Genomic DNA, 16,195 nt, shown 5'->3' with positions numbered 1-16,195 from the left:
TGCTCTCGCTGGCTACTAGGCAACCTTGGGTTTATAGCCATTCACTTGTGAGCTGAGATAAGCAACTACCCGAAATGTGAGCACATTCTTGACAACTGGAATACCACAGCGAGGCTTCAGGCACCTGGACAAAACCACGCAGCTATGTGAATATAACAGAGTCAGACACCCAAATAAACGCTCTAACTGCAGCGTGGTGTCTATGCCTCGTCAAGCATGGTGGCAGTGGAGGAAAGCAAGGCCCTCTGTTCAGTGCAGCAAACACATGCAGGCGGGAGGTGAACCTGGGCTTCTTCTGCTCAGCCCCCCTGCTACAGCCACACTGAGACAGTCCAAATGGAGGACGCTCAACGGTAGTTGCTTACTTCTGCACCCCCATGTGCTGTAATGCCACCGTGATCACACTGGTCGGTGTGCTTAGTGTGGAGACCGAGGCTCCCATCTTGCCACAGCCAGTGTCAGAACTCATGACTCTGGGAACCCCACCCCAATCCCATGTGGGTCTGTCATCCTGTCACCTGAACTTTCCCTTAAACTTCCTCATGCTGTGCTGGTGGCTTCAGTGAATCTTTGTTGTGTTCCCAGGAGTGGAACTCCTGGTCATAGGGTAGTTCTATGTTTATTTTTTTGAGGAACCTCCACACTGATTTCCAGTGTGAACACGCTTACACTCCCACCCACAGTGTAACAGAGTTCCCTTTTGCTGCATTCTTGCCAGCATCTGTTAGCAGATTGTTTCCTTGATAATGGCCAATCTAACTGAGATGAGGAGGAATCTCCATGTTGTTTTGATTGGCATTTCCTTGATGGCCAGAGATACCGAACATTTCTTCCTGTGTCTATTGGCTGCTTTGACTTCTTCTTCTGACGAGTCTCTATTTAAGTCATTAGCCCATTGCAGTAAAGCCACCAGCAGAGCTGTGTTCAGTGCATCACTCTTACCATAGCCAAGATACAGAATCGGCCCAGACGCCCCTCAACAGATGAATGGATCAAGAAAATGTGGTACATATATACAATGGAATTTTGCTCATTTATTAAAAAGAATGATATTGTACAATTCACAAGGAAATGGAAAGACTTGGAAAAAATGATATCAACATGGTTTCCCTTGTTTGTGATAGCTAGAATGTGCCTATAAATCTACAGGTAAACACGCTAGATGGTAAGCAAGTGGATACAAATGAATGAGCAGAATGGACTCGATGGAGAGCTCCAATAGTATAATTCTTAAGAAAGACCAACAAAATAAGTACCAGGAAATGGGTGCTTGCAAGAGAGAGGGTGAGGCCAAGTTGAAAGGGGAAGAAGAATGAAGGGTAAGGAAGGAGAATGTAGGCAAGAAATCACTGTCCATACCACAGAATTGAGAAATATAAGGGAAGGGGAACTCAAGGGGTGAAACATTGAAGGGATGCCACAGATGAAGATGCGCTGTATCTATAAACTGTTTGCTAAATGGTAAACAAATCCAATACATAATTAAGGGAAGGGAGGGCAGGGGCGTGTTGGAAGAGGGGGATGAGAAGGTTGGACAGGTGACGTGGATCACTATATTCATAAACAGCAACTCCTTTGTACAACTACTTAAATAGAAGTGTTCTTTAAACCTTCCTCGTTAAAAATCTCAGCAAGCCTCCTAAACCCAACGTCAGTAGGAGCCACAGAGCAAACACCCCAGACACTCAAATCCCCAAACTGCAATCTACCCACTTTCTTTCTTCTTCAGGGTATTCCTCCCTTGGACCAACTCAAATGTGTCCATCTGCTGTGCTATGCATTGGGGAAAATGGGACCAATGAATCAAGTCATTGAAGACTCATCATTTCTACTTCAAAGAAAGAACAAAGAACTGTGGCTGTGGACAGCGCCCATGGCCCAATGGGTCTCCTTTTAGCTTCATTTTCTTGTTCATCTTCAGAGTTTGGTAAATGGAAGATGCTCACTCCTCTATGTACAGGAGTTGCAGTGAGAATGAAGGACACACAGTTGCGTTCTGGGCCAGGTGGACGATGCTTCCATGGTAGAAAAACCATTTCAGTGCTACAGGTGTGGGCAAGGAAAGGAAGGCTGGCTCCAATGTTCTCAGACTCTGGAGGACCAAGTATAATTGGCAATTCAAGGAGAATGTGGTTTTCTCCTGGGGCTCCAAAAAGTTTGACCAATTTGCTCAATGCTTCATTGGTGGAATGAGTGACTAAAGCCATGGTCCTTCGACTCTGTGGATCATTGACTAGAGGAGGTTTAGAGAGGGAGATGAAGCACATCCATTCAACAACTCATTCTCAGATTGGTAGATCTGGCTGGCTCCAGGCTTGTGTGGCTGTTAGGAAGGTGCTAAGTAACCGGACGGTGTGTATCCCTTCCAGGCTCCTTGCTCTGTGTCAGAGAAGGGGAAGAGATGTCATAGTACCAACTCAAAGTCTTCATAGATGGGGCTTTTTGTCACACTCTCCTGCAGGGGACACAGCTCAGGTGGAGATCCCAGGCTGATGTAACAGTGCTTTTTCTGGAAAGAAATCCAGAACTGGGAAGCTGTCTGTCACTCAATGAGGCTGTCCTGACCCAGGTAGAGCTGTCATCTAGAAGGACTCCACCCCACCCCACCCCCCCCCCCCCCCGCCAACCCTGCCCCGCCACACATCCACACAGATTCCCCAATTCTACCTTTCAGAGCAACTAGAAAATGAAAAAGATCAAAACCAAGTGTCTTCTTCTAGGCATATTTTAATAATATTCTAATAATAGCCAACCATCCCTCAAATATGACTTGAAGACACCATGATGCCTTACCTATGCCCCTCTAGCTGTCAGTCACATTCCCCGAGCCTCTTGATGCCTGACGTGGTTTGTTATCCATGCACCATTGGAGGGCAACCTCAAATTTCTTCCTGACTGCTCTCCCCCTGCCCCCGCATGACCTAGCACAGCTCCTACAGGTGACAGCCACATGGTCAATGCCACATGAGGTCTGAGTACTTCTGATGGTGAAGACTGTGCTATCTTGCTGGTAGGTCACATGAAGACAAAATGGCCACTCAACCTGGTACCTTTGGACAGGAAGGGATGTGGAGGTTATGGAAATGTTCTGGGTAGACAACCTAGGCTCTCCTACAGAGCCTCAAAAGAGGTCAGATCCAAGGGCTGATGGTCCACAGGGTTTGGGTTCAGTTTAAGCTTTGTGTAAACACATAAACTAGCCAGATGTTTCAACATGGGCACCTCTGTGTGCCTCCCATCAGTCTATGTGGGTGACATGGTGGGTGCCTCTCCCTCTCCCACGTGTTCTTCTCCCCACACCTGTGTGTAACTACCTGACCGGCAATTCAAGCTCAGAGGGACAGAAAAGTACGTATTGCATACTTCCAGAACACGCATAATCTTTTTCAGGTATGGCTTACTTTTGAAACGTAGGAAGACAGCAGTTGTTAACCCTCACTTTCCTTTGCTCCAAGAGCAACCTATGAAGTGGCCAAGCACTTGCCCCTGAAGAGTTGCTATGAATCACCTAATGCTCCCAGGGCTGATACAATCAACACAAGAAACAGCTGTGTCCGTCCAGGAGCCGTGAAGATCAAGACCTGCAGCAGCAGTCACCCAGTGCACAGCCTGTCCAGACTCATCTCTAGACAGGGTATGTATGTGTGCATGTGTGTGCATTTGTGAACAAGTGCATGCATTTGTGCATATATGTACATGTAGGTGCCTGTGGTGTGTGTTGCTGCAGACGAAGGTGAGCACTTATACCACTGAGCTACATCCCCATCCTGAGATAGTGATTGCTTAAAAAAATCACAGTGTATCATCTAATTCTTCATGGCTTTCAGTTTCATTAGTACCATCTTTGTGTTAATCAGCTAGACATTATTATTATTATTATTATTATTATATTTACCATGTATCACTGAGGATTGCTTGATTTAGATGATCAAACTTTAGAAAAGGGGTGGGGGGGCAACTGGTGGGGTATGTCGTTTTAACAGTTGCTCCTCTTCCACAGTTTGTGTTTCCTCCGGTGTACACGGAAGTGTGGCCTGCGATCTAGCCCAGCCTGCTCTGGTTCCGCGGCTGTGTACCAGGACCCTGGGAAAGTCCTCTTACCTCTTTCCTGCATTAGTCCTGACCCGTTTCCCCAGAGGAAAAGGCTTCTGTGACGAAATCCAACATCCAAAAGTCACCGGGCAAGGCGGTGTAGAAGATGCTTAAGAACCCAACGATCTATGGTTTCTAGGACACCCCAACCTCAGAAAGGCCACGCAGCCCTGCCAGTGCTGAGAACCTCTCACGTGTCACTGCCGTGCCAACGCGCACAGAATGCTCATGAGATAAGCAGGGCAGGTCTCCACGCCCACTCTGAGACACAGTAACAAGGCCACCAGCATTATCATCGCTCAAACAAGGAGCCACACCAGATTTTCCCCAGGTCCCTCAAGAGCAGCGGGGAACCAGGATCAGAGAAGTAAGGGGCACCAGTGTCACAGCACAGCCCTCCTCCCAGCACCCTGGTAAGCCTTGGGAAAGTGATGTACGGGTGCTCTGCGGGCACTGAAGCTTTGACTTAGAATGATAAAGTCATTCTACCTGCCAAAGTTCTCATATCCGTCACCGTCATTCTTTAACCTGGGGCTGGAGGGATGGCGCGTCCACTGCGTTTATCAAAGTAAGAGGAATTCTGACTGCCTTAAGTTCTCCTAAATAGATCTCTCGGGCTATTTCCAGATATATGCCTTTATCCATACACATGTATAGGTATGTGTGTCACCATTTCTTAAAATGTGCTGTTTCTGGGGTCGAGATGAAGGTCTCTGTGGCGTCACACACCATTCCCACTCTTTGAAACCCAGAAGCTTCCGGTGCCTTTTTAAAGCTCATGACATCACGGTGGGCAGTTGCTCTTCCAAACCCAGATACTTCCAGAAGCCCTGTTCTCTCCCGCAGAGATCTAAAATGCCAGATTCTGTTTCTTTCCCTCTTTTCTATAACTGCACCAATCCTTAGCTGTTTTCTGCCACATTCTTCACTGTGACCCAGGTCATAGAACACAGGCCATACCACCTCCACGGTCATGCAGACACCTGCTCCCACTGGAGAGCAGCCGCCCACTACCCTGGAAGTACTGCTGGAATCTTGGCTCTCTCTAGACCTTGAACCATGCCTCCCTCTCCATTTCCTATTTATCAAAATAAGCATCTTCCTCTGACCCAACATCTGACTGTCCAATCAGCAGGAAGGGCTTGAGTCAAGCCTTTAAACTCACAGCAGGGCTACTCCCACCTCTTGCTAAGTGGTCGGGTTTGACACACACAGTATCATATTTGGGAATTCCCCAAGGGAAATGCTGCAATATTGAAGGTATTTGGAAGCCAGGCCCCTCTGTCTCATGCCTGTGATCCTCAATACTCAGGAGGCTGAGATCTGAGGGTCACAGTACAAAGCCAGCCTGGGCAAGAAAAGTCCATGAGACACTTCAATTAACCAACAAAAATTTGGAAGCAAGCCTTAAGCACAAAAGCTCAGGGATATTGCCCAGTTCCTCGGTTCCAGTCTTAGAACTGGCACTATGTATGTATGTGTGTATGTGTGTGCATGTATGTGTGTATGTGTGTGTAATTATGTGTCTGTATATATGTATGTGTATATGTGTGTATATATATATATATATATATATATATATACACATAGATAATATTTGAAGCAAAGAAGAAAGAAAAAAAACCTCTTCAAAATAAAGAAGGAGAACATTATGGCATATGTGGCTACCACGCCAAACTATCTCTACTGAACTTCTAAAGGAGAAAACCATGGAGCTGTAGTTGGGAAAGTTCTGTGGGACTGTGGTTGAGAAAGTTCTGTGGCACTGTGATTGAGAAAATTCTGTGGCACCTTGGTCAAGAACATTCCATGGGGCTCTGGCTGGGAAGGTTCCGTGGGGGTCTGGCTGGGAAGGTTCCGTGGGGCTCTGGCTGGGAAAGTTCTGTGGATGGAATAGAATTGAAAACCCAGAAATGAACCTACAGACCTATAGCCATCTAATCTTGGATAAGGGAGCTAAAAAAACAGAATGGAAGAAAGACAGCCTCTTCAGTAAATGTTGCTGGCAAAATTGGTTAACTACTTGTAAAAAACTAAAGCTAGATCCTTATATATCACCCTGCACCAGAATCAACTCCAAATGGATCAAAGACCTCAGAGTCAAAGCTGACACTCTGAAAACATTACAGGATGGAATAGGAGAAACCCTAGGTCTCCTTGGCACAGGCCCAAATTTTCTTAATAGAGACCCAGAAACAAAACAGATAAAAGAAAGGTTGGACAAATGGGATTGCATGAAGTTAAAGAGCTTCTGCATGGTAAAGGACATAGCTAGCAAGATCAATAGAAAGCCTATGGATTAGGAGAAGATCTTCACTAGCCATATAACGGACAAGGGTCTCATATCTAAAATATACTTGGAACTCAAAAAATTAAATCCCCCAATAACAAATCCTTAAAGAAACAACTGCCCAATAAATAAGTGGGCTAAAGACTGAAAGAGAAACTTCTCTGAAGAGGAAAGAAGGATGGCCAATAGACACATGAAGAAATGCTCAACCTCCCTAGCCATAAAAGAAATGCAAATCAAAACAACATTGAGATACCACCTCACCCCAGTTAGAATGGCTAAAATCAAGAACTCTAATAACAGATGCTGAAGGGGATGTGGACAGAAGGGAACCTTACTGCATTGTTGGTGGGAGTGTAAACTTGTTCAACCACTTTGGAAAGTAGTATGGAGGTTCCTCAAAAGACTCCACATAGAGCTCTCCTATGACCCAGCAATCCCACTTTTGGGCATTTACCCAAATGTTTACAAACAAGACCACACTAAAGCTACCAGCACGACTATGTTTATTGCAGCACTATTTACTATAGCTAAGATATGGAACCAACCCAGATGCCCCTCAGTAGATGAATGGATCAAGAAAATGTGCTATATATACACAATGGAATTCTATGCCTCCATCAGAAAGAATGACATTGCCCCATTTGTTAGGAAATGGAAAGACTTGGAAAAAATTTTATTAAGTGAAGTAAGCCAGGCCCAAAGAAACATAGGTCCCATGGTTTCCCTTATTTGCAATATCTAGTATATGTCTGAGTCAAGCAGAGAAGGTCAGATAAGTTGATGTCAGGGAAATGAACCCTAAGATATGTATTCAAATGTTTTTTTCTTTCATGCGATTGTTTCTAACACATTTATAAGATTATTTCTTTGTTGATTTGTATGTCCCTCCCCCACAGTATAACCCCTGCTTTCACTGTATTTGATGTCAGTATAATTTGTGGAGGGGAAGGGGAAAAACAAATTGTTTAAATAGGGATACAGTTGGACCCATTGCAACAATGAGATGTACAAGTCTTTATGTCGAAAAAGAACTTTACAACTTTGGTGGGGGGAAGGAGGGGGAGCGGGGAGGATTGGGTGGAGGGGGCAGGGGGAGGATGGGAAGGGATGGGAAGGGGAAACAAAGGAGGAGGCTGCAATGCTTGGTAAGAAATGTACTCATTGTCTTGCCCATGTAATTGTAACCCCTCTGTACAGTATTTTCACAATAAAAAAAGAAAGAAAGAAAGAAAGTTCTGTGGGCCTCTGGCTGGACTGCTTGGCCTGTGAGCTGCCTCCTGTCTCTGGGTCCCTGCATTGGCTGCAATCACCCCTTCAGGAGAACAGATTCCCTGCATCATGAGCAGGAAACATGTGATCATTAGAAGGCAGACTCTGATCTTTCAGATGGTTTGAAGGAGCCTCCTCCCCCTCTCAGCAGATCTCTCTGAGTTCTCCTCTCTGTTTCCCTCCTCCAGACAGGCCTGCACAGATATTTTCTAGAAGCCTCTGTTCTAGATGAACAAGCCAGCGCCTTGGGTTGAGGACGTCTCTGTCTCCTCCTCTGCTTGAGTTCTGGAAGAGAAAGTTAAATCTCTGAAAAAATTGATGCTAGCTACTCAGGAGGCTGAGCTCGGAGAATCACAATTCAAAGCCAGCCTAGGCAGGAAAGTCCGTGAGACTCTCATCTCCAATGAACCACCAGAAAGCCGGAAGTGGCACTGTGGCTCTAGTGGTAGGCGCTAGCCTTGAGCTGAAGAGCTGAGGGGCAGCGCCCAGGCCCAGTATATAAATTGTCACTGAGAACTCTCGTAGCCAGGCTGGTGGAGGCGTGCGCCTCGCCCTGCGGCATACACAGGGCTCCTGGAAGCGGCTGCACCCGAGGGCCGGCTTGGCTTGGACTGAAGGGTGGCCATGTCCCCTGAAAGGGGCCACTGCAGATTGCAGCTGTGTTTCTATAAAACTCCCCCAAGATCTGTTAACGGTCGGCTCTGACCCTTGCCACGTGCAACGAAAGGTTTGTTTTCCTGGGCACCAGTGGCTCACACCTGAAACCCTACTACCCAGGAAGCAGAGTTTGGGAGAATTTGTGGTTTAAAGCCAACCCAGGCGAAAAGTTAGCTAGCATCCCACATGGACAGAAGAAGATGGGCATAGGACTATGCGCAGTGTAACAGTGTAAACAGGTCCCAGGAAAAAGCCAGGCTGTATCTCCAGAATCACTAGAGAAGAAGGGACTGGAGTGTGATAGAGTGGCCATCCTTGGAAAGAGGGTCCTAAATTTAAACCCCAGAAAGAATAAAAGGAAGAACAGACAGGTGGGTGCCATGATCGGTTAAGGGCGCTGTGGCTGCCTTGCCGCAACATGGACTGGACTCTCCATAAGGACCGGACCGAATCTTCTGCTCTCCTCCCTCGATTCTGCCACCACCTCAACCCCTGGTCACCTCCCCGGCTTTCATCACCATAGGCTGCTGGTGAAATGACAAACTCCCTAATGAGAATGGCCTGCCACGCCACTGTGCGTGGTTTTAGTTTATTCACGATTGGGGTGGTCATTTAACAAGACCCCTCATGTGACCTCTTTGACCGGAAGAGGCAAGTCCGGGAAAGTCAGGTCACGTCCCAGGCAGGAGCAGGGATGAGAGGACGTGGCGGTGGTGGCCTGGGAAGTCAGTGCCGGGCAGAGGCGGGGGAGGGGGGACGGAGCAAACCTCGGCCTGCTGCCTGGGTGGATTGTGTGGTGGCCTTTCCCTCCCCCTTCCACGTGCTGCTCTCCAGCCCACAGACTCCTGGCAGGGAGGACATCAGCCACCTGCAGAGCTGCGACAAGGCCTTGCTCAGCTTCCACCCAAGCCCGCACAGCCGCCTCCTGCCCTGCCAGGACCACAGGCCGCCAAACCAGACGCAGGAGATAACGCCACATTGGCTCCTGCTGTCTCCCCAAAGGATGACGGCGGAAGATGTGTGCATGGATAAACACATGTGTGCATGTATATATGTATATCAATCTCCCTCTGCCAGATGTTTGCAGGGCAAAATGGCGGTCATGCTTTCCCACGGAGTCTGAGGTCCTTCCGATAATACACGGGATGGAGTTGATGGGGGAGAGCACTCACCACACCAGTGAACTCTGAACGGACTCCTCTCCTATCATGGCCTGTCTGTGCATCACCTCCCCAGTTCTCAATATTGACTCTTGATTTCTGTGTCTCCTTCGACCTCTTGTTTCTGATCCTAACCTAATATAACTGCTTCCTTTAACATAAAGGAAGCAGTAGCTCTCACAATGCACAAAGCCAGATCCTTTCCTGCAACACAAATTTTACCATTCCACAAAGCAACAAGACTGGACGCCCAGGATGGGGGTAGAAATGCACAAGGTGGCCTTCTGGTCATTAGCTCTGTGTCCCTGGAGGCTACCTGGCCTTTCTCAGCCTCTTCTCCCCTGGAAGCGCACTCTCTCTTGCACGTTCTCTCTCTCTCTCTCTCTCTCTCTCTCTCTCTCTCTCTCTCTCTCTCTCTCTCTCTCTCTCTCAGAGCTGAGCTCCGTATCTTTTAATGCATACTCGATTAAATGTGTGGTTTCCAAAAATAATACTCATTTAAGTAAAATCTCCCAGAATGGCATTGTTAAAAATGTTTGAACTATTCATATAACCACACCAGGTCCTAAGGCCCATAATTTAATGTTTGGGCTTACACAGCATTGAGAAAACAGAAACAACAACAAATAATCATCACCTTATAAGGAATGATCCCCAACTCAGATGTCCAGGGACAAGGCAGTTAAAACTGAACTTCAACATATAACAAAAGACCGGGTTAGCTGGTAGGGTGTGAGCGCTTTCTGAGTGCTGAGGCCAAGGGCCTGGGCTGCCTGTGGGATCTGGGGGTACCTGTGAAGTCTCTTCCATCTCTGACTTTTGTGTCACATGAGAGCACTTGTGCATGTGTGTGCGCACGCATCCATAGGCACATACACAGGCACACGTGCACACACAGGAGAGCCGCTACAATTTTATCCCTGTTCAACAGTTGAGTGAAAATACTTTATGGCTCATTGGAAAAATCCAGAATTAATCTTCCTGTCTTCTCTCACTCAATAGCATTACTGATTACTGCTTTCCAATTTTAAATCATTTGAAAGGGGAATAGCATATGTTAAAATAAATCTGTGCTTTTTATATTTAACTGGAAAAGAGCCCTGATGTGCCTCTCCGCGGGAGGCCTAGGCCCCTGTGTGTGCGAAGGCTGAACACAACACTCTCGGCCTTGTCCCTCTCCACTGGGTCTGTGCCCCGGGAGGGGTCATGTGCAGCCAGCTTGGAGCCAGCTAGACAAGCAGTCTCAGCACCATCACTGGCTTCAGAGCCAAAGGGCGGACTGGGGGCGTGGTTCATGTGGTACAGTGCCTGCCTAGCAAGCTGGAGGCCCTGAATTCAAACCCTCGTATGGGGAAAAACCAAGCCCAGCTAGAGAGTGATCTGAACATCCAGATCAACAGATGTGTGGTTTCCAAACATCCCTTGGCTGATACCCAATTCACAGAAAAACAAATGTCAGCACCGTCAAATAGCAAGAGTGTCTTCTAGCAGCCCTGGTCCTTATCGCAATGTTCATACAATAGCCACTCAAACATCAATCCCCCCGGAGCCCTCCCCATGTCGATCTTACCGTGTGACATTTAATAGAGAAACACTCCATCCTATTCCTCCCCTCATTTTTTTCATTCATTTGCGCTAATCCTCAGCATGTAAAACGTTTCCTCCTCCCACCAGCCCAGTTCCTTCTCCTCTATCCTAGGTTCCAGGCAGGTAGAGGCGTTGTAACCCCCACACCAGCATGCCAAGAAGGACAGTCTCCTCTTTTGCAGTGAACACCGGTACCAGGCTATCCCAGATAAAACCCTGAGATCCACGGGTCTCCTGGCACGGGCGGCACAAGGAGCCACGGCTTAAGTTTCTGATTAGAAATGACTCTTGGCCACTCGGAGATGGCCATGAGTTGATGAGCTCAATTAAATGACCCCAACTCAGACCATGGTCCAACCTTAAATGGGTGTCTTCTCTCTCTCAAATCACATGGAACAGATTCCTCTCACAGTGTCCCAATACACTGCCATCTGCCCCGCATGGCTCCATCTCAAAGTTCCCTGAGCAATGAGGAAAGCTGTGAAATAAGGAGTGGGAGAGCTCTGAACTCAGAACACGTAGTCCAGGCCTCAGCCTTTAGAAAAGTATACCGAATGCAAGAATGAGAAGAGCCTTCGGGAACTCTCTGATTTCAGTATTTACTTCCTTCTTTGTGTGTACATATGAACACACACACACACACATACACACACACATTTTTTCAAGGGAAGATCTCTGTCCCCCACCCATGTTGCCTACCCTCCCCTGGCTCTCTATGGATCATCACTGAATTTTTAGAGTCAAGAAGCTGCCACTTGAGGGTGGCAGAAGAGGAATTCTCAACTGTAGGTGACAGACCGGCGGCCCCCAAGTGTCCACCTGCTCCAGAGGGTGCCAAGGCTGCCTTTGAACTTCCATCTCTACTCACTCATTGCTTCCTTGAGGGAAGCAGGCTGGGGGTTGTCTAGTGATCAAATGCTATAAAATCAAACCAAGACCTTACATATCCTCCCAAACCCACACCCTAATTAACCATTGCCACACTCTTGTGTGATAGGGTATCAGCCACAGAAAGAGGATATCTGTACAGAAAAAAGGGAGCTGGTTTTGCACAGTACTGACGGGGCCTCTGACTTGTGTGTCCTGGGTGTAGACCAGGCCCAGTCCTCAGTCCTCACCCTCCCGGTCAGCAATGCCACCTGAGTCCCCATTCAAGCCTGCATGTCCCATTGGGAGTTAATTTTCTACCTAATGAGCAAAGACAGCTGAAATAAAAGGAGACCCAGTTAGTTGGAGGATGCTAATTTAAGGCAGAAATATTTGTTCTGAGCAGATGTTCTGTAGACATTTTTAAAGGAGAGCTGGCTTCGCCAACTATGAACCTGTCAGATAAGGCTGAGCATTAACTCTTGCCCAGAGTCTCCCATGGAAGAAAAAGAATGTTTAGACTTCCATATCTAGAAAACCTCCTTCTGAAAAGAAAGAAAACTGTATGTGAATTCTTTAAAGGACGATGATATAATAAGGCAGTCCTGTTTTCACTTAGAAAGGGACGTGGGGGTCATGACCCCCCAACGGAGCTCAGACAGAACACAGATCCAAAGTTGACTTGTGTCCTCCGGGTCTGGGTCAGTGCTGCCACACTGTCCCACTGAAGCTCTTTGTTCCCTGAACTCTAGGTCTCCTGTTCTTTGCCCTAATCCTGGCAAAAGCAACAGAAAAGACAACCCTCAAGCACAGAGGGAAAATCGATTTCGGCTGTTGATTTACTGAGCGCCAGAAAACGCTTTGAGAATCTCCCAGCATCTCCCACGGTCTGTTTTAATGATCTGCCCGAGGTGAACCCAGCAGCCGGTGGCAGACAGGAGCCCTTAGGATCCTGGAAGACTCAAAAAATTCAGCACCTGGCCAGGCAGAGGGAGGCCTGCGCTCACTTCCTTCCAGGCACCCTGGAGCCCGTGCAGAAGACAGGCTTCCTGGCCAAGCAGCCCAGCAGGCAGCCCTCCCTCCACAGGCCTAACCCTCCCTTAGCCCGGCTACTTCCCACGAGGCCTCACAGCCTCACCTGCCTGCTCTCCTTCTCTGCTGGATGAGCCCTGGCCTGTCCCTGCTGGCCAGCCCTGGGGAGGCTGGGGGAGGGGAGAAGGTGGCAGCAAGCAAGGGAAGCAATGTCTGTCCCCATTGCACATGGCTCTCTTCCTTTGGCTTTGCCTGAGACCCAAGCAACGCGCTCTTGGAGGGTCAGAATCCTGATACAGACCCCCACCCCCTTTTTGGCTGTCTTTCTTGCCCAAATTACAAAGTAGTCAGAAACCTTCACAACTACCACAGTCAAAGGAGGCGGCTCTGGAGAGGGGCCTTCGCGGGAAGGCGCCGCAGTCAAGTTTACCTCTCCATTACTGTGGGAGCCAGGGCGCTCGGTAAACAGGGGGAACCCCACCGTAACCATCGGGGCAAGGGGTGGGGAGGGAGTGCGGGCCCAAAGAAGACCGAAGGTGTCTGTCTGTCTGTCTGTCTCTTACAAACGCGCACACACACACATGCACACACGCACGCACATTACCTGCTCCTGCTGCTGCACCGATTTGGCGGGGGCGCTGGGCTCCTTGGCGGTGGTCATGGTCTGTCCGGGCGCCCGCGGCCACCTCCAGCACCGGCAGCACCGGCAGCACCAGCGCCCGCAAGGCACCGGGTGGGGTCTGGCTGCGGGTTGGGGGCGGCCGGAGCGGGGAGGCGGGCGCGGAGGGGTCGGAGGGGTCGGGGTCTAATCCATACTTCCGAATCCCCGCGCGCAGCCGGCCGGGGAGGAGCGGGCAGGGCGGTGGGTGGCCCCGCCGACTTGGCTCTTCCCGGGCGGAGAGCCCCCCGGCGGATCCCCGAAGCCGGAGGACGCCACGCTTCTCGGGGTTCTCCAGTGAGCAGCGGCCTCCGCGATCCCCCAGAAACAATAACTGCTTAGCAACCGGCGCGGGCGCGAGGCGCGGGGCGCGGGGCGCGGGGCGCGGGGAGCGGGGAGCGGGGAGGGCCGGGATGCGCGCTGCCTCCCGCCTCCCTCCGGCCGCGCACGGCGCATGCTCGGGCCTCCCGCGCTCCGCGGGGCTGGGGCTGGGCTGAAGGTCCGCGGGGAGACCCGGCGGGGTGGGCGCCCCGCAGCCTGGCCCGGACCTGCCTCTCTCCTCCGCCAGGCAGGGGGCGCAGGACGCTGGGGACCGGACAGGGGGTGCAGGCCAAGCAGAGCGCTCAGGGCCGGGAAGGGGCTCAGGCCCGGCAGGGCGCGCAGGGCCGGGCAGGGGCGCAGGCCGGGCAGGGGCGCAGGACACAGGCTGGGCAGGGCGCGCAGGGCCAGGCAGGGGGCGCAGGGGGCTCAGGCCAGGCAGGGCGAACAGGACGGGAAGGGGCGCAGGCCAGGCAGGGGGGGCAGGGGCGCGGGCTGGGCAGGGCATGCAGGGAGCACGGGACAGGGGGCGCAGGGCCGGGCAGGGGCCACAGGGGGCACAGGGCCGGGCAGGGCGTGCAGGGCAGGGGGCGCAGGGCCAGGCAGGGGGCGCAGGCCGGGCAGGGGGCGCAGGGCCGGGCAGGGCGTGCAGGGCATGGGGCGCAGGGCCGGGCAGGGGGCGCAGGGCCGGGCAGGGCGTGCAGGGCAGGGGGCGCAGGGCCGGGCAGGGGCGCAGGGCCGGGCAGGGCGTGCAGGGAAGGGGGCGCAGGGCCGGGCAGGGGGCGCAGGGCCGGGCAGGGCGTGCAGGGCAGGGGGCGCAGGGCCGGGCAGGGCCGGGCAGGACGTGCAGGGCAGGGGGCGCAGGGACGGGCAGGGCGTGCAGGGCAGGGGGCGCAGGGCCGGGCAGGGGCGCAGGGCCGGGCAGGGCGTGCAGGGAAGGGGGCGCAGGGCCGGGCAGGGGGCGCAGGGCCGGGCAGGGCGTGCAGGGCAGGGGGCGCAGGGCCGGGCAGGGCCGGGCAGGACGTGCAGGGCAGGGGGCGCAGGGACGGGCAGGGCGTGCAGGGCAGGGGGCGCAGGGCCGGGCGCGCACCACCATCATACCGGGGACCCTGGGCTTTGTGCCTTCGGCTTGCAAAGCCACCTGTGCGCGGGGAAGCCTGGGACGCGGGCGCCCAGGAGGAAGGCGACTCTCCTGGGCACCGGGGCCCCAGGAAGGCGGCCAGTTGGGATCCTGGCCTTTATTTTCCCCGACAATTTCGAAAACTTGGCTCCGTTCTTCAGGAGTCCAACCTCAGGTGTGTTTCTCAGAGAATCAGCCGCGGGGTTGGCTCCAGGGACCGGCCCGACCGGCCATGCCCGCGCTGGAGGCGACGCGGAGCCCGAGGCTGCTTTCACATCTTGGAGCACAGGGCGCCGCTGCCCAGCTGGGCTCTGGGTGGAAACAGACCACGGTACCAGGCAAAGGTTTTCAGCTGGGAATGTCCCCGGCTACCAGGGATGTGCACACGACTCAGCCTTCCACACCCAGGGTCCCTGCCTGGTGAACCCCCGACCCTTACCCGGAGACACCTGGCCCCAGACTGGGCAGCCCGCACACCTGTACCTGGCTCTGCACCCGCACTCTCCATACTACTGAAGTAAAGAGGTCGGGTCTGGCCGGCGCCATATTGGCCACATGGTGTATGGTAGGGTCTGGCATCTTGTCTTCATGCTGGGGGAAGGAAACCCCCAACCCCGACGGCCACCTGCCTCCCAGGTAATGGGCCTGCCCAGCCCTTGGAGGCAGGGCAGGCACTTGGCTGGTAGGTCACTGAGTCTGTCAGTCCAGTGCCTGGGACTGGGAATTTCCTGAGGATCTGCCCCCTGCGCCCACCTACTTAGGCCCAGACCAGTCTAGCCACGGGACTCCATGCCACATGTGTCTCCATGATGGTGTCCTGCATCCTGTCTCCTGTGTCTCCAGTCATCATGGTGTCCCAAATCAGGACCTGTATTGGCTTGTTGGTATTGCTCTTGGTATTTCTTTCCTCTTTAGCATGTTTCCTAGCTGGGTTATCTGTATTTACATGGTGTAGGGCTTTGTAACAACTGGCAGCCTGCAGCCTGTTCGCTGTATAATAAAGACTCCAACATTCTGTATTTGAAGTGTGGCTTCTGGGATGATTTACCTTACAACACTACCAGGTGCTCTGGGCCAGGGCCGGAATGGGTTGCTCTGTCTGTTTTGTCTCCACCTCAGGTGTGTAAGATCTCGACCCCAGC

At 51.7% G+C, this 16,195-nt stretch overlaps 1 protein-coding gene across 4 annotated transcripts in view; it reads right to left on the bottom strand.

Moving 5' to 3' along the window:
* Dpp6 (dipeptidyl peptidase like 6) overlaps window positions 1-16,195 on the bottom strand; it is a 648,628-nt gene that overhangs the window by 280,032 nt on the left and 352,401 nt on the right. Inside the window, exon 1 of one of the 4 annotated variants that reach the window (XM_069997169.1) lies at window positions 13,562-13,973. The exons of the other annotated variants lie outside the window; for them this stretch is intronic. Coding sequence (XP_069853270.1) covers window positions 13,562-13,618 — 57 coding nt within the window. The 5' untranslated portion in view covers window positions 13,619-13,973. Of the gene's footprint in view, window positions 1-13,561; window positions 13,974-16,195 lie in introns of those variants that run through there. 4 annotated transcript variants of the gene reach the window in all.

The sequence above is a fragment of the Dipodomys merriami genome, unplaced genomic scaffold, assembly GCF_024711535.1.
Source record: "Dipodomys merriami isolate MVZ:Mamm:240054 unplaced genomic scaffold, mDipMer1.0.p SCAF_5, whole genome shotgun sequence".
NCBI classification, from domain to species: Eukaryota; Metazoa; Chordata; class Mammalia; order Rodentia; family Heteromyidae; genus Dipodomys; species Dipodomys merriami.
The sequence above is the reverse complement of the archived record's forward strand: the minus strand, read 5'-3'. Positions and strand labels throughout refer to the sequence as shown.